We start from the raw sequence: 18,225 nt of genomic DNA, 5'->3' as shown, positions 1-18,225 counted from the left end.
ACACGCGCGTGTCGCCCTTGCCTCCCTCCGCCTGCTGCGCCGGCCCGCGGGCGCCCGTTTTATTCTGTGCCCTACGGTCAGCGCTTCTCCGTACAGTGGTAATTGGGAGGCAGCAGATTCTTGGCATCTTAGCAGAAAGCTATTTTTCTTAATTAGAATTTCAGTTACATTTATCCGTATCTCAGGTTGCCTGATTACTTGGTTACTTGGAAAATCTGCCAGATGTTTTAAGCCTTGTGCGAGAATATTGAGAGATGAGAAAGTGGTAGTCTGGACTAGTCCGATACGTAGACGTAGAAAGTGGGGTGGTGGTTCCCCGGGGCTGGGGTGGGGGAGATGCCACTTAATGAGGTACAGAGTTTCAGTTTTGGGTGAAGAAGTTCTGGAAACGGATAGTGGTGGTGGTTGCACAGCAACGTGAATATATTTCACCTCAGTAAAAAAGTCAACACTAAAAATATTATTTTGACACTTAGAGTTGTAGGCGGCTAAGTCAGGAACAAACTAGGTCCTCCACGCCAGATCGTGTACAAGCCGTAGGTTAGGTAAGTCTCTGCTCTGAGAATTCCGGGGCTGAGTATTAATGTGACACGCGGTCCTGGTGGAGAATCTTGCGAGAAGAGCCGGAAGGTCTGGGGAGCCCAGGGGAGGAGGAGAGGGCGGAGGGGTCTGGCGGGTGGGTGAGGTACGGGGTCGGGGGCAGTACCAGTTCCCTACCTCACTTCTCCAGCTCCAGGCTTCCTGTTTGGAAGGTAGGCTTTCCCGGATGCAGGAAGTGGGAAAAGGGCGGACAGGACATCAGTGGACAGGCTGAATTGCTTCCGGAACAGAGATACGGCTAGTCCTCGTCAGCTCACCAGCTTCTAGCAAGTAACTGGGATACCCAATGTTGAGTGAATCCTTCAACTTGGAATCCGGGAGCATCTCAAAATTCTGGTTCTAACCAATAAAAGATCGGCTGGTGAACAAGGAATCTAGTAATAGGGTCCATATCTTTGGAAGGTATCTTTACCACTCTTTTCTTTTAATAGCAACTTCCTGGAGGTCACTTACATAACATACAGGTCAGCTGCTTACAGCGTGCAGTCCGTCCTCTCTGGTGTATTCACAGAGCTGTGCGGCTGTCACCACGACGCATCTCTCCCAAATGAGGCCCTGTGCCCCATAGCGTTCTCCGCGTCTGCCCCCAGCCCACCCATCCCCAGGCGGCCACCAGTCTTTCTGTCTCTGTGGATTTGTCTGTTCTGCGTTTCCTGTCAGTGGAACCATACACTGACGCTGCTTGCACCGGCTTCCATCTGATTCATGTTCATCTGCGCTGCAGCATCTGTCGGCCCTGCCTTTGTTTCTGTTGCCGAGACCACTTCTGGTGTGTGGGTGGACCCTGTGTCCTTCATCGATCGCCGGCGAATGGACCTGTGGGTTGCTCCACCTTTCAGCTGTTGTGAGTAATGCTGTTGTGAACGTTTGTGCGTGCGATCTTACCAGATCACTTCATCTCTCCGGGCTGCACACCTAGGAGTGGAGTGGCGTACGTAGCTTGATGTACATACATAGCGTGACGCTTAACCTTTTGAGAAGCTGCCCGCCTGCCTCGCAGAGAGGCTGCTCCATTTCACGTTCCCGCCAGCAGCGCGGGCAAGCTCACTTTTTGTGTACCCGTTAGTCTCGAAGGTTCAGCTGGGAGTCCTGCTCAGAGGCAGAGGGAAGACCGGTTGTTTGTAGGTTTCCGATTCCGTGGAGTGTTTCTTTGTTAGGTTGTCGTCTGGTTCTGTCTGGCTTTATTTACTTGGCTGCTGGCTCCTGACTCGGTACTAGACCCAAGTGGGGACTTGATAGAATTGTGACTCTCTTGTGCCTTGGCTGCATGTCAGGCAACTCCGGAAGTTCCCTTTCAAGGCTAGGCTGAGAGAGGACCCATTTGCTCCCAGCCCACTGGCCAGGAAAACCTGGGGACTGTTGTCTTCAGGTAAGCACGGTAACGTGGTGATTTGGGGGTGGGAAGTTGCCTCCCATCGTTTTTGTTCTGCCCGTGGGTTGTAGCAGGACATTAATAAGAGAAACAAAAGGATGGAAATTTAGTATTTAGTGGATAAATAATAGCCAAGTTAATACACTACAGTTCAACATTTTTACTCCGTTAACCTTTTTTTTTTTTTTTTTTTTGAGAGGAGGAACTGTGTGAGTGATAGTGCTTCATGAGCTGAAAAGGAGAGTCAGTCCTGCTGCTTAAAATAATAAGCCTTTGGTATGAACAGCCTACAGTTTGCTGGCCTTTTGGCACCAACTGCTCACTGAGTTCTAGCCTTGACTAGATTATTTTGGCAAACCCTGAACTTGCAGTATCTTTGTGTTGTTTAATGAAGCACTGAACCATTATCCTTCAGAGAACCAAAGTGACGCCTTTTGCTTACTTATTCTTTGAGTTACCACGAGGCAGTCAATAAAACAGAGGATCAAAACGGAGTGTATTAGGTTTTAAAGGTTCACCTGGACTTGCCCAACTTTAAAACGTTTTCTGCAAAGGGAGCAGTGAATTACGAACCCGAACTCCGTACTTGAGTGAGTTGTCCTCTTTGCTTGGCCTGGTGACATGACGTCAGACCCACACCTCCGTGTGTCAGCGCGTGTTTGCGTCCTGACGGCACTGGGCTTTGTGTCTTCAGCCGCCTGGCGGCCTCGCTGGCTGCCCATTCATCCGTCAGACCGTCGCCGAGTGCCCGCCCGGGGTGAGCAGTGCCGTCCGGAGCCGGGGCTGGAAAGGCGAGCGCGGCCCCCAGGACTGCAGCCTCCCCGCCCCCGCCGCTGCTCTGGACGGCGCCGGGCCACGCGGACAGTGCACGAGAAAGGAAGGGGTTTAAGTTTTGGAGACTGAAGGAAGTTTTTACAAGAGGTCGTACTGACACTGGTCGAAGACAAAGACAAAAGGTTGAGCACCCACAGCAGGCGGGGGGGAGACGGCGGGCAAACAGGGAGCACTGCATGAAGCCATGGGATGTGGTCGTGGCGCTGCGGGAGCGTGTCGAGTGACGGGGGAGCGGCCCACACACGGCTAAGCCACTGAGATTACCAGCAGCAAATCTCTTTCCAACCCCATCCCCAAACCATGTGAATACCTACATAATAGCAGTCCATGTTTGTTACAGAAAATAAAAATAAAAACTTAGAGGCATAAAAGTCTCTCTTTCCCAGAAACTGGTCATGAAATATCTCAGTTCGAGAGAGAAACTGCAGGGAGGGGCCCCTGAGCTTAGCTAACAAGACTGTTCAGTCAGAAGTAAATGATAAAAGCCTGAACTGTGGGGCAGGGGGGACCAGGCAGCTTAGCGCCAAGTTATCCACAAGACTGTCTAAGAATAAGAGAGGAAAATGGGCTTACAGCTCAAGGTTGTTTGATTACTAACTTAACAGCAAAGGAGAAAGAAATGGTCAGGCAGTGTTGAACTGTCTGGCCGTGTTGCCACCAAGGTCAAGGAGATGGAGTGAAAACCAGGTTTAAGGTTGCAAGCACAGAAAGTGTGCAGTGCCGCGTGTCTTGGTGACGTTCAGTAGGGAATCCGAGACCCAGGGGATGGGCCAGAGACCTGGGGGTGAGCAAGCAGTCCCGCGTGCTGTGGCCCACTCGAAGTGTGCAGAGTGCGGTGAGGGTGAAGAGGGGAGCCCCTGGCGAGCAGCACGTATTTTTTGAGTCTGTGATAAAAAGCGCACACCTGTCCTTAGAACGATACACCTGCACACAGAGCACTGCTACCTGTTTTATAGGTGTCGCCAGTGAAATTGACTGCCAAGGGCTAAGGGTTCCAGTTGGAAGATAAGTGGAGGAGAAGGAGGTAGTAAAGATCACTGAGGAGTTTTCAGAGTTGGAGGCGGAAAGCTGGAAAGAGCCAAGCAGGGAGAAAGGGTGTGGCACATATGTCAGAGGGAGCCCCGAGGGCCACGGGACAGAGCAAAGCCACGCTCGTCTTGCCGGGACCAGCTTCTTCAGGCATCAGCCCAAGTGTTGGAGGGCAACGGACGGATGAATGAATAGAGATGGTAAATTGTGAGCCATTAATGTGGATGATTCTTCCAAGGAGTTTGGCAGAAAAAGGAAGGCATCAAAGCCAACAGGTTGATGGGGAAGGTCTTGTAGGCTTAGGAGAGCTAGAATGTGTCAGTGGGCGGGAAGGGGTTACCTGTGGCGAGCAGACAGGAATGCAGGAGACCGAAGGGACAGCTGAATTCAGTGAGCGGTCGGGAGGAGATGGGCCCGGGGTAAGGAGAGGGTCTCAGAAAGGATGGGGGTACACCCTCCGCCCGAGGGGAGTCCGTCAGGGTGGATGGGTAGAAAGTGGGGCAGCTCATGCCGCAGGCCTGTCAGGAGCCTGGGCAGTGGGCCTCTCCAGTACCCGGGGCAGCGGCCGGCGGGGGAGGCTCTGGCGGGGACATGCTAGGGAGCCTGGAGGAGAGGTCTAGAACGACACGGCTTCCAGGCGCCCAGGAGCTGGGGCCGTCTCCCCTCCCCGCCCTGCCAGGTGGCCCTTAGGTGGGAAGGCCTTCTTTGAAGCACCTAGCCTGTGGTCTGTCTTGGACATTCAGAGATTTCAGAGCCATTTCCTGCCTTGGAGGAGCTCATCTTCTTCCCCAGGTGACTTTAGTACCCCTTGGGTCGCTGCTTATCGTGCCTGCAAATTTATCCCTTTGTGGACAAGCTGTGGCCCATTTTACTCTTCAGCTGATTTTCCTCACTGCCGGTGGGTGAGAGCTGAAGGAACATGGTCTTATTTTTTTTTTTTTTTAAGATTTTACTTATTTATTTGACAGATAGAGATCACAAGTAGGCAGAGAGAGAGGGGAGGAAGCAGGCTCCCTGCTGAGCAGAGAGCCTGATGTGGGGCTCGATCCCAGGACCCTGAGATCATGACCTGAGCCGAAGGCAGAGGCTTTAACCCACTGAGCCACCCAGGCTCCCCGAACATGGTCTTACTTTAACAGAAGCATTTTTAAATCTAATTTTGAAAGCAGTTTAATTCCAAAGGTGCACTTAGAAAACCAAATCTCTTCTTATTCAAGTTGATACACACTCAGGTGACCTGTAAGCCTCTTCCACTGTAATACATTAAGAATGTAGAATAACAGGTGAAAGTCTCCCTTTTACCCCCACACTCTCTCCCAGAGGTCACTGCTGTGGGTGCCTTTCTAGAATTCAGGGGCTCCTGTGGGTGCACGCTCACGCGTGCGCAGTGCTGGCTGTCCTCTCCTGGATGTGAATGTCCCTGCCGATCCCGTTGCCAGCGAGCCACTCTGTCCACGCAGCGATGAGCGTGGAAAAGTTTTCTTTGCAAGTGCGTGTGGGCCTCCCCACACGCTGCACTGCTGGTTCATAAGGCGGACGGGCCATAACGTGTGTCAGCGTTCCCTCGGTTGGGAGGTTCAGGTTGTTCCTAGTTTTCCTCTTCCCCTTTTCCGGTTAGGAATCCGTACACCTGTGCAGGGATTTCTTCAGACTGTACCACCCAGTGCCAGAACTTGCTGGATCACAAGGGGTCACATCGCCCTGGAGAGAGGCTTCAAGCTCTCTGCACTCTTACCAGCATGCCTGTTCCCCACACTCACGGCAGCAGGAGCTGGCAGGCATCTTTGTGACTCCAAGTAGAGCTGATCGATGCCGAACGCAGATAGGCTGGTCACTTTCGTCCGCATCTCCCGACACGGGCGCTTCGAGGAACGTGCAGACAGACAGGAGGCATTGAGATGGAGTTTTCGGTGACCTGCGCGGTCTCCGTAAATACCCGTCGAAGGTACTCGGCTCTGAACAGAGTGTTTCACATTTGCTCTTTCGCTGTAGGTTCCGCTTGTCCACTGCCTGCCTGTTCCCTTTGGTGTGGACTGTGGACTTAACCTTTCTTTTGGGTTAAGTCCTCTGAATGCTGAATGAACGTACCTGCCTCCACACAGTGCTTTTAAAAAACGCGGTTGAGTAACATTATTTCCTGGGGCATAAAATAAATATCTAATGTGATGTTTCCCCTTGTACTTCATGCCTATTTTTTTTTTTAAGATAGCCTTTCTGAGAACTCTGGTTCTTCCCTCCCCCCTTTAGTCCTGTCCTTTGTCCTGTGCTAGAAAATTCTATCCTTTCAACCTTTGGAAAGTTGACAAAGGTTGGAAGCCCACATCTGTCTTCTTAGCAGTCCCCATAAAATGGTGGGGAGGTTGGTCCTCATGTGACTGTAGCATTTTTTTCTCTAAAGTTCTTAACCTTCCTTATCGATGTCACACCGGGTGGATTTCTGCATTTTGTTCTTCTATTACAGCAGACCGTTTTCAGGTGTCTGTCTGCTGCTTAAATCGGCTCTGGCTGGATTCATTCTCGAGTAGCTGGCTTAGGACCTGCTGGTTAGCAGCCACATACCGTAAACCGACTTTCAAAGGGAGGGAAGTGGAACTCGCTTTAATGTAGAAATCTCCGCACTCAGTGCCTGTGTCTGATCTTCTGCCATGGCTCGTTCTGAAACGCTGCTCGTCTTTCCGTGCAGCCCAGACAGAACAAGTTTTTACAAGTGCACATTGAAAGTACATTGAGAGAAAACCAGAATTCATACACCCTATCATGGAGGAAATAAGGTCATTCTTAAAAGAGTAGTAATTGCCCACAATTTACTTGAAAAGTCACTTTCCTCCCAAATGAGTGTGTGCTGTGTGCCACCCTGTCTCAGTGGCTCCGTGGCTGTTCGGAAGCCAGGAAAGGAAAGAGTGAGAAGGGCACGGACAGGCTCAGGAATGCGCTTAGGTGGACATACTTCCCCTCTGCGTGGGAGCCGCTGACACTTGACGTCTGCGTTCTCGCTAAAAAGCCAAACTAAACCAGAGCTTCGTTCCATTCCGGCTGTCGTGAGGAAGCTTGTCATTTGGAAGGCTTTGTGGACGCATTTCCTGCACAAAATGGTATAAATCAAGTTTGGTCTGACACACTCCTGGAAACCAGAAATGCTTAAATTGGAATCCTGGTTTTAGACTCGGAGTCCTCACGTGGCCTGGGGCGAGTCATTTAGCGCCTGGCCTCCCTTCTCGCCATCTATAAAGGATAAATACTTGTGTCTCAGGGATGTTGAAAGGATTAATTAGTTCGTCTGTAAAGCACTTTGAAGATGAAAAGTACTTTAAAAGTGCTTCTTAATAACATTATTGCTTAGAAAAGAGTGCCACTTTCATGCTAACCACTTCACGTCTCAAGTTAGGTAAAGAAGGCGTGTTCGGGACGTTACTGCTCGTCGTAAACCGGAGATAAGTCTCCCCTGGTGTGGACATCAAACATTTCCTGCGGAATTTCAAAGGGGCATCGCTTTATCTTGCAGGCCGTTTAGGAGAAGGCTTCTGCTCAGTAGTTAGTTATGAAGATCGTATTTCAGGCAAAAGCAAACCCTTCGCCCAATTCAACCATTTCTAAATTCAGTCAGGTGTTTTTACAGGGTCACTTGAGAAGGGCACACTCAACTCTGGTCTGTACAAGGAGGATCGGAATGGGAAGCGTTAACCTTTCTTTGGAAGAGGGGACAGCAGGCAAGAGAGAACCATGTTCTCTTCCTCTGGCTTCCTGGGCCCCCTCCTCCCGTTTCCATCACGGGCACCCATGGGTGTTGCCGCCTTGGCCGGTTCTCCAAGCGTCAGAGCTGCCCAGGGAGCTGAGGGCGGGTGAAGGGCGCCTCCGGACCCGCATGGCGCTTCTCCCTGGCTTCACCTGGAAGACCTGCCCGGAGTCTTCCCTCGGAGAGGTGGCTGGGCGGCGGGAGCGTGAAGCGCTCGGCAGCCTGCCTGGTGCGGGGCCTCTATACAGAACACTCCAGAAATGTCCGTGCCACTGACCGTTCCAGTCCATCACGGGCTTCAGAAATAGCTCTCCTCCCATGGTGGCTTCAGAAATGTGATTTAGCGAGATCAGGAGCGGCTCTTGAAAATCTATTTGGAACCACCATTTGAAATACTAAATGAGTGGGTGTTTCGGCAGCTGCTGTTTCTACTGTGTAGCTGCTGAGCGTGAGCGATGACGGTCTGCCCCTGTTCTTCCCGCGATCGCGGTCCGGGAATGCCATTTTCTGTCTCTCCCATAAGTGTAACAGATTTTCTTCATGTCATTTGTTCTAATTAAAACTTGTTTCAAATGCCAAATCAAAATAATGCTAATTAGTGTGTCATTCTCTTAAATCTCCTCCAGTAAAACACTTGAAGATCGTTTGAAACTCGAAGCAAAAAATGGCACATTGAGCGTAGCAGACACCACAGTCGGCAGCAAACAGCTGACATTCACATTAAAGAGGGTAAGTTTTCCGACGCGATTTTGTTAATTCAGGAAAGGAACATGGGCTTCCAGTAGCGCCATGCATGTGACTGACCTCAGCATGGCCTTCTCAGGCTCGTCCCCTGTTGAGGTAGCCATGTTCCTGTTCTAGCACTTTTCCTGCAGCCAGAGCCCCTCCGGGACTGGGAGCGAGCCCACAGCTTGGTGGAGGCTGAGCCCGAGCGGGGTCCCTGCTGTCCTGATGGAGGTGGGCCCTCAGCGACCCAGAGCTGGCAGTGCTGGTGTGGAGCGGGCTGTGGGGTTTCTAGGTTGCTGGGCCACCTCAGTGCATCCTTATAAAGTGAAAGCCCTGAATGTCCAGGGCTTAGAATTTGGGGTAAAATGAAAATAAGATGCCTCTAAAATTAGTGTTTTGCAAAAAACCAAAGAAGCACTAATAGGTGCTTGGCCCCATGGTGTGGGGTCCGGCAGAGGCTGTGAACCTGTGTGGGGAACTATAGCAATTTATGTTTGATTTTACCTGTTTGTATCATTAGAGCAATAAAATTGTAACTATCAAATCTAATGTTTAGGAATAATTAGGGATTTGTTTAGTGTCTAGTAAAAATCTTCTTTGATACTAGGTGTGTGATTGATTTAGGTGAAATCTCAGGTTTTCCCAGGATTTTTTTTTTTTTTTTTAAAGATTTTATTTATTTATTTGACAGAGAGAAATCACAAGTAGATGGAGAGGCAGGCAGAGAGAGAGAGAGAGGGAAGCAGGCTCCCCGCTGAGCAGAGAGCCCGATGCGGGCCTCGATCCCAGGACCCCGAGATCATGACCTGAGCCGAAGGCAGCGGCTTAACCCACTGAGCCACCCAGGCGCCCTTCCCAGGATTTTTGTGTATACTTTTTTTTAAGTAAACTCTATTACCAACATGGAATTTGAACTCACAACCCCACTGTCAAGAGTCACATGATCTACCGACTGAGCCAGCCAGGCACCCCTTGTGTATACTTTCTAATGCTTGACTGGATGTAAGGGGAATGTTCGTGCTTTAGTATTATTTACAGTTGTTCGGTGGCAAAACTAGGATTAAGGCCCAAATCCGGTTTTCAGGTTTCCTGCACTGCAGTTTCTCACCAGACCATCGGCCAGGCTGCTTCTAATAAGGTGTGGGGCTGACACATGTCCGCAACCCCCCTTCTCTGGGCAAGCCTGCTGGCGACTGTGGGCGAGCAGCTGGGGCAGGATGGCGAAGCAGAGGGAAAGGAAACTTGGTTGATGAGCTACCTGCCCTCTCGGTCATACGGGACTGGGCACGTAGTGCGGATGTCGTCTGGTGCGGCCTGCCAGAGAGAGGCTGGTGAGCATCCCTTTCCGCATGGGGCTTTGTCTGTGGACAGTCACTGCTGCTTCCAGGCTCCTCTGGAGGCTCCTGCCTTTGTGGGGAAGGCCTGGCAGGACTCTGCAAAACATGCTGCTGCAGACGGAGAGGGGCTCCTGGGAGACTGCTCCCCCAGCAGACCCGCGGGGACATGCCCGGGACGGCTGTCCACGCCGACGGACGAGCTCCCGCACCTGTTTATCTTTATTCGGCCTATCGCTTTCCAAAATTATGTGGACAGGAGACCCTTTGGGGGATACTTCATAACGTGACGAAACCAAATATTAAGTCACCAGTGCAGATTGATCCTACAAGAGCCCTGATACCATAGTTCGGTGAGCTTGTGTGCAGGCTCCTCCGGGTTTCTGGGTGTCCCATCAACAAGTGTGTACCCTGGGGTGTGTGCTGTGGAGACTCAGGGCGAGACAGACGGGGCTCTTGCTCCGCAGCTGTCCGTCTGCTGAAAGGACACACCCGGCTGTGTCCTTACGGTGTGGCAGGTGCTCCAGCAGAGGACGCGGCGCTGTGAGGGCGTCTGGTGGGGCTGGACCCAGACCGTAGGGCCAGGGAGGGGGAGGTGCTGTGAGGTTGGGTCTCTAAGCTGCATGGGAACCCTGAGGGGTCAGGCACAGTGCCAGGCAGCGGGTGGCACTGAGGCAGCCTTGCTTGAGGATCTGAACGAGAGCCCGTGTGTGTAGGACGAGGTCAAAGGGAAGAGGGTCAGAGCGGAGACCGCGCGGCTCCAGCCCGGAGGGCCGTGTGAGGTGCTTACCGAAGTCCAAGTGGGACTGTGGGAAGCTGTTGAAGAGTTGGAGTTAGCAGAAGACTGACCCTTTTTACTTCTGAAAACTGACCAGCTGTTGCCCAGGGGGTGGAGCCAAGCGGCGGCTGTGGGGATATGCCAGGAGGAGCCGACGAGGGGGGATTTATTAGGACTCTTGAAGAATAGTAATACTCAGAAAAAGCACTTAAGGATTTTTTCAGAGCCCCAGTCTCGCAGATCGCTCTCCATCCCCACCTACTCCCTTACCTCGCAGCATTTTATTTTAAAATCTGAAATAATGCCCGCTGGAGGTGAGCGGGGACATCTCCTTCAAGAGCAGAATACGAAGGAGGATTTTAGGTGCGCAGAGTAACACAGGTCAGCGTAAAGCAGTCTCATAAGGGGACCAAAAGGCAAACTTTCCAGGTTTTAGAACTTATACCCCACCAGTGCTTTCTCAGTTTACCTTTTGTGCAGTTCCAGCGGCTGGAAATATCTTTCTGAGCTTTGCATTCAAAAGTTGGTACCCTCAGAACCATCAAATGTGCTTTGAAAACCAGGCGGCTCTGACCTCCATTGTGGGTTCTGCGCTGGCTCTCTTCTCTCTGAGAGCTGCTGCTGACAGCCACGGGCCTCCTTGGGGTGGACGGGGCCACCTGCTCGGCCAGCACGAGCGTCCCCACGGGAGGCATGCCCTCGGATCAGTCAGCCCGGGAGCCCGTGTGCCCACGCCAGCCGGGGACCTGCAGGCGACTTGTCTGCTGAGCCCTTGTCCAGGCTTAACAACAGCAAATCTCAGGCTTCCCAGGGGAGTTGGACTTTTTGAAAGCAGCCAACGATTCTTGGGAATCTGTTCTGGTGATTGATCCTTAATTGTGGTGGCTTACAATACGCCTTCTGTAAATGCAACTGTTCGTGTGTGTGTGTGTGTGTGTGTGTGTGTGTGTGTGTCTTTGGGGCAACGTAAATAAACCATTGGTCCTTGCTAATGCCCGGCTCGGCCCGGCAGGAGCGGAGTCTGGGGGCCAGACTACGTGTCCTAAGACCCCCAGGCAGCTTTGCTCCCTCTGCCCGGCTGTGTTGGCGGTGTGACGGGGGTATTCTCATGGTTACAGAAGGGGGTGTCAGTGTTTTCTTTCTCTTTCTCTCTCATGTAATTTTCTCCCTTAGTCCGAACAGCAGAAGAAGCAGCAGGAGGCTGAGAAGCTGCACCGACAAGAAAGGAAAACCCTCCGTCGCTCAGCTGGTCACCTGAAGTCCAGACACAGACGGGGCCGGCCATTCCACTGACTCCGTGCTGCCCACGGCTCGGGAGGAGCGCCCAACTGACCATCGTGGCAGCACGCGGAACAGTTCCTGTAAACTCTTGGTACCTGCGCACGGTAAAGGTTTGGCACCTGTCCTCATACCTTCTACAGCAGACTTGGAGACCGCCCAGTCACCCCCACTGGGCAGTGCGTCGCCCCATGACCTCGGGGCACTGTCTGTATGTCGTTGTTCCCTGTAAACACTGTCTGTTTTCCCTCCGGTTTTAATCAAGAGAGGCCAGTGGTGGTTTTCTGACATTGTGAAATGTGGACCATGAAATGGAAGGTTATCCTGTTGTAAAAATGCAGATCAGCCTTGTTGTAGGTGCATTTTCCTTGCGGGGCCTGCTGCCCTTCGGAGTTGACCCCCAGGAACCTGTTCCTGTCTCACCGGAGCTGTCGTGCGGGCCGTGTTTGCATTTCTGTATTGGTAGTTTGTGACTTGTTTGTGTTGGGGGGCAGTTTAAAACATTTTTATAAAAAGAATATAATTTAGTAAATACCTAAGAAATGGAAGCTACTGGTCATTCTCTTAACTTTTTACAAGATTAAATACAGATTTTTTTTTTCTGTTTTTTAAAGTGCAATTTGAGATAAACTGGCTGGAGAAAACATTTATAAAAATAAATACCTTCATTTGAATAGCTTCTTTGAGAAAGAGCCATTTTTGAGTTAATTTGAAAATTGAATTCGGTTTCCCTAGTTCTCAGGAATCAATGTGATTTTGGAGGTGTGTTTCTTTACATACAGCTGGGATGGGGGCTCTTTGGCCGCTAAATGATGGAATCTGGCTGGAAATGCGCTCCGCGCAGAGGGAGAGCGTGCCGGCGGGACCCGGCTGCAGGCTGTGCAACCGGCCTCACCGCAGCCGGCTCGCGGCGCCAGGCTCTGCCGGCTCGCGCTCCTCTCTTCCTCCTCCTGTTGCAGCGCTGCTCCTTAGGCCTTCAGGTCTCCCCCACTCTCTTTCCTTGGCGTCCTTCTGTCCCTGTTGTATCTCTGTTGCTTCGGTACAGACATATGCCCACTTCTGAGAGGTGCAGTCTGTTCACAGACTGGCTTTGCGGTGTGTGTGTGTGTGTGTGAGATGTGTGTGATGTGTCTGTGACGTGCTGTGTCTGGTGTGTGTGTGGCTTCTGTGTATGGACAGACACTGTCACGAGTCTAATTACCTGGCCACCCACCAGCTTGTGGGCCGGGACCAGAGGCTTCACCTGTTTCCGCTCTCTGCCCCTTTGGCCTCCCGTCCCCTGCCTCCTCCCAAAGGAAGGGGCCTCAGCTCTTGCTTGTCTCTGTGTGCACGCTGATGGCTTCCTTAGAGGGAAGGATTTCGGAAGGTGGGGGAGGCTGCCGCTGGCCGGAGTGTGTCCCCAGGGCTGGGCGGTTGTGCTGCAGACCTGTATCCCGGGGTCGGGGCCTGCCGCATACCTGCCTGGCTTTCCCGGGGCGTCTCTCTCCCTTTCCTTCCTTCTCGGCGGGGGCCGTGGGGGGGCCTCCCTGTGGCGTGGGGAGCCGGTAGGCCATGGCGCTGAGTCCCAGGCGCAGTGGCATGAGCTCGCGGGGCGTGATCGTGTGCTCTGTGACACGGGGCTGTGTGTCCAGGTGTGGCCGGGGCGAGGGCCTGGGACACTGGCAGCGGAACCACCCAGCCCAGGGTGCGATCCCGGCCCTGCTGCCCACCAGCTCTGCAATCTTGACTGTTGAGCCTCCTTGAGCATCCGTTCCTCCTGTGAGATGAGCCCAGGCCTCACTGTCATGAGAGTGAGAGGACTGGCTCCGTGGGGAGAGCACCGAGCGCGGCGTGCGGCCGGAGAGTGCTCCCCAAAGCTTGTCCGTCACCTGCCGCCCTTCCCGCACCTCAGCACACGGCCCTCCGAGTCCGAGGATTTCTTACTACCGAGGCTTTTCCAGGGCGGGGTGCCCCTCGGCTTTTGTCCTAGGGCGTTCCTGAAAGGGCTGGTGGAGGACCTGAGCTGCATCCGTGTTGGCCATTCAGGGGAAGCGCAGCGAACAGACTTGCACAGAAACCGGCCCGGCCCCCGGGCTCTCTCACCAGTGCCGTGCGCCGGCCCCGCCCCTCGGGCACCGACATTCTCCAGGTGCCTGCGACAATCCTCACCTTCCTCTGCAGGACACGTCGCGTGCTCTGGAGCGTGTTTGTTGTAACAGATGACCAGCCCTCGGTTGCGAGTCTCCGCCAGGAACCCACACGCGGGCCGCTCACGGCCCGGCCCAGGGGTGGGGGCTTGGTTTTCACAAGACGGTCCCGGGCGCTCCAGAGTGGTGGCCTCTCCCCTGGTCCTGCTCCGGATCCCCCTCATTCTCTAATATCCCTGGCCTGATGCCTCAATATATTTTTAAGCAACTATTTTCAAAAAAGTTGTTTTCAGCAGTCGGGGCAGGGAGTGGGGAAAGTGGCTGGGGCGTGCTGGGGCACCGTGGGACATCTGGGCCCTGGCTGGTTTTGCCCCTCAACCTGGGCGGTGAGCCACTCCCAACTTGGACACCTTTCTGTACGCATGTTATACTCCAGTGAAAAACTCCTCTTAGAAAGGAATTATTTTAGCAAAGTCACCTGTACCCATTATAACTACTTATTCCCATCAACCCGCCGAGATATATTTATTCCAGTAATTTTCTGTTCTATAAACGAGCATATACACACGTGTTAGTCATCTAGTGGAGCCATACTGTTTATGCTCTTCCTCGCCTGGAGTTTTAGAACTAATTTTCCCAAGTGTGGACAGAGCGATGTCCTTCATTCTTCTGTATAAATTTCAGAGTATTTTATTGCGTGGTTCATCCATAAGCTAACTCTTCTATTGGTGATCATGCTTAAAAATCCACAGAGGGAACCTTTTAAAAAGTCATATCTATAGTAAATATAACCCAACTTACTTTTTTCTTCTTTTTTTAAAAAAAGATGTATTTATTTATTTTAGAAAGAGTACGCATGAGTGGGGGTGGGACAGAGGGAAAGGAAGAGAGAAAATACCCAGGCTGCCTACTGAATGCAGAGCCCAGCACGGGACCCGATCCCAGGACCCCGAGATTACGACTGGAGCTGAAATCAAGAGTCAGACGTTTGACCGTCTGAGCCACGCAAGTGCCCCATAAATGGACATAGTTAAATGGACATAGTAACTTCATGAAACACCTGTATATAACGAAGCAATCTAAATGTCATTTCCATTTTTTCTTCTTTTTTTGTATATGGGATTTGAGAGAATTTCAGTTCTCTGGTTAGGATATAGTTTTAGCTTTATCCACCGTTTGTCGAAAGAGCAGAGGCAAATACCTTGCCACGTAATCAGACTAATCTTAATGACATTCTCTTCAGTACCATTTATGGAGTGTTATTACACCTACAACTCTGATTACTAAGAATTTCCTAGATGCCGGGGTGGCTCACTTGGTTGAGCATCTGCCTTCAGCTCAGGTCCTGACCCTGCATCGGGCTCCTTGCTCAGCAGGGAGCCTGCTTCTCGCTCTGCCTGCTGCTCCCCTGCTTGTGCTCTCACGCTCTCTCTCTGACAGATCCAGAAATAAAATCGTCATCACTGCCCTGACCTTGGAGCTTCTAGAACACTCTGGGCGTTCTCTTAAGCCAGGGCCTTGCAGATGCATTTCCTCTGCTTGCAGTGCTCTCTGTCGGCCGCCGTTGGTACGTCTGTGTCACACTTCAGGGCACAACCACCCTGTGTAAAACAGTCCTGCCCCTGCCCGCGGCGCTCTTCCCACGCCTTTACTGCAGCGGGTACCCAATACAGTGAGCTCATAGAAGACTTCTTCTTATGGAGAATTTCAGACATACACCAGAATAGAAAAACAGCTTCATGATCTCCCGTGTGCCCATCACCCACCTCAGTAATTAACAACAAGTCTTTTTTCATCGTTATGCTTACCTACTGGCCCCATTACTTTTAAATATTTTGATTCCAGGCATAGTATTTTATCCCTTCATACTCATGGAGCTTTTTTTGTTTATTTATTGTTTTTGTCCCCCACCCCGCACCCGAATGCAAATTCAGTAAGTGGAGGGATTTTTTTGGTCTGTATTGTTCACTGCTGTACACCCAGCCCCATGGCTGGCACCTAGTTGCTGTCTAATAAATTTGTATGAAGTGACTAGTTAAATGGAACTTTGGATTCAGTACCAGAGGGGCAGTTCTCCGTCGACAAGAGCCGTTTCCGGGCTGGAAGGCCTCCCTGGAGTAGCTCAGGACAGTAGGGAAAAGGGAATCGGAAGGAGGGATGGTCGACAACACTTGGCAGTTGTTGGATATAAGGGAGCAGCGGATGGGACCTGTGAGATCAAGACCGGGTTTTCCTTAAAACAGGAGAAGCCCCAGCATGTCTGTGTGTTTCTGGGAATCATCCAGGAAAAGCAAGAAGTGTTGACATCAGAGAAGACAGTTACTAGAGTGACACCGTAAGTAAGGGCAGTAGGTCTCTATCGCTGTGTAACAAATTACCCCAAACCTAGTGGCTTGAAAGAACAGAGTTATACCCAACCGTGTCCGCGGGTCAGGAATTCAGGAGCAGGCTGGCTGGGTGGCTGGGATGCAGGGTCTCTCACGAGGGTACAGTCAAGACGTCAGCCAAGGCTGCCTGGGCTGGAGGACGCCCTTCCTCGCTCGGATGCCCAGCTTCAGGCTGGGGGGCTCAGTTTGTTGCCCCGTGGACCTCTCCATGGGGCTGCCGGAGCCTCTTGCGACACAGCAGCCCAATTCCCGCAGAGGTGTCCGAGGACGTGAGGGACCAGGATGGAAGCCACCGTGCTTTTATCACCTGTACCAGAGGTCAGACGTCATCACTTACTCTTTTTCCCATTTATTAGGAGAGAGTCACCAAGTATAGCCCATGTTCAGCGGGAGAGGAATTAAACGCCATCTTCTGAGTGCCAGGGGCATCAGGCCCCATTATTTAAATGAAGTGAATACGGTACACCTGGTGAGATTTGAATTTCAGATGAACACGTGACTTACCAGAGTGAGTTCCATATATCACATGGGCCATACATTAAAGAATTATTTGCTATTTATCCAAAATTCAAATTTAATGGACGACCGTATTTGTGTTGGCTAGCTCGGGGAGCCCTAAAAAGGATCTGTAGACGTAGTTTAGAATCAGCACAGTAGCGAAGGAGGGAGGGGGTGTAGGACACAGGTTGAGGCAGTGACCTTCCATAGACACAGGTGCAGGTTGTAGGGGGAGAAGAGGCAGGGTACTCGGGCGTGTTCGGGGAGGTCGGTGGTGGGTAGGCAGATAAGGAGCAGGAGGCAGGTGGACATTCCCTTCCAATTGCTTCTGTTTCCTCCTGAAATAAGAAGCAAGATTTGAACCAAAGTGAACTACCCCCACCGGCCTTGTTCTGAATGTCTGTGCTGACATACCGAGCTCACTCTTGATTCAGAGCCTTCGTTCTGCCTGAATCTCTTAATCCCCAGTGGCCTGGTCTGATCCTTCTCTCCGTCCTACCTCCCCACCCCACCATCATTTCTGGAGAACACCCGACTGCTTCCTCAAAGTAATGAAACACAGGACATGGAGTTGAGAAGTGCGGGCTCTGCTTTTTCTCTTCCCCTGGTTTTATTGCCTCCCTGGGTTTCCAAAATTCTATCTCAGTGTTTTCATATGTTGTACTTTGTCCCACGGTAAGAAATACATTTGACATTGTGATACAAAACACATGTATATCCAAAGTGTTATAACCCGTAACCCGTAAAGCACGCTGGGATTGTTCTAGTCTCTCCTGCAGCAGTTCCCTCATCCTCACCTCCACCCATGTGAAAGGCTCACACCCATTCAACTGACTTCACAACCCACTGATGACGGATCCAGCCCCAAGCTGAAAATCCCTGTAGACCCTAACACCTGGGTTGTGTTCTGGCATTCCAGGAGCGCAGGGCAGAGCCCGCGAGATTTGTTTCTCAGATGTGTGCTTGCGTGTAATCATGATGCACTGTGTAGTGAGCCATTTTGCTGGACCTTCCATGATTTTTTTTTTCTTTTACTAAATGCACAAGATGAATATTTAACTCTTTTTCAAAGCTCTATCATCAGCCTCGTTTAAATGCAAAACAGATTTTTTTTAAATGTTTATTTGAAATAGAGAGCCTCACACATGGGCGAAGGAAGGGACTAGCAGAGGGAGAGGGAGAGAGACTCCAGCAGACTCCCGTGCTGAGCGCAGAGCCAGACACGGGGCTGGATCTCAGGACCCTGACCTCATGACCTGAGCGGAAACCAAAAGTCTGGAGGTTCAACAGACGGAGCCACCCAGGTGCCCCATAAATGCAAAACAGATTTTATACAAGAAAAGCTCTTGTGGTTTTATAAGAAAATGTAAAAGTGTTTATAGTTCTTGGGCAAATTTTCAATGCGGGGATTTTACTTGATTGATTTTGGTTTTGAAATGATTTTCAAACTTCATTTTTCCTATGCAGCCATGAGACTGAAGCAGAATTATGGAGTTGACACTCATTGCTTTTGAGAGAATGTAGAGGGCA

General features: G+C 51.4%; 1 protein-coding gene across 1 annotated transcript in view; it reads left to right on the top strand.

The window, feature by feature from the left end:
* NOL10 (nucleolar protein 10) overlaps positions 1–12,358 on the top strand; it is an 84,607-nt gene extending 72,249 nt beyond the window's left edge. The window contains exons 20-21 of the mRNA XM_059405151.1: positions 8,195–8,297; positions 11,580–12,358. Of these exons, the coding sequence (XP_059261134.1) occupies positions 8,195–8,297; positions 11,580–11,699 (223 nt within the window). The 3' untranslated portion in view covers positions 11,700–12,358. The remainder of the gene's footprint in view (positions 1–8,194; positions 8,298–11,579) is intronic.
* Positions 12,359–18,225: the final 5,867 nt, after the last annotated feature.

This window comes from Mustela nigripes, chromosome 7 (genome assembly GCF_022355385.1).
Source record: "Mustela nigripes isolate SB6536 chromosome 7, MUSNIG.SB6536, whole genome shotgun sequence".
Classification (NCBI taxonomy): domain Eukaryota; kingdom Metazoa; phylum Chordata; class Mammalia; order Carnivora; family Mustelidae; genus Mustela; species Mustela nigripes.
This window is presented reverse-complemented; position numbering and strand designations above follow the sequence as displayed.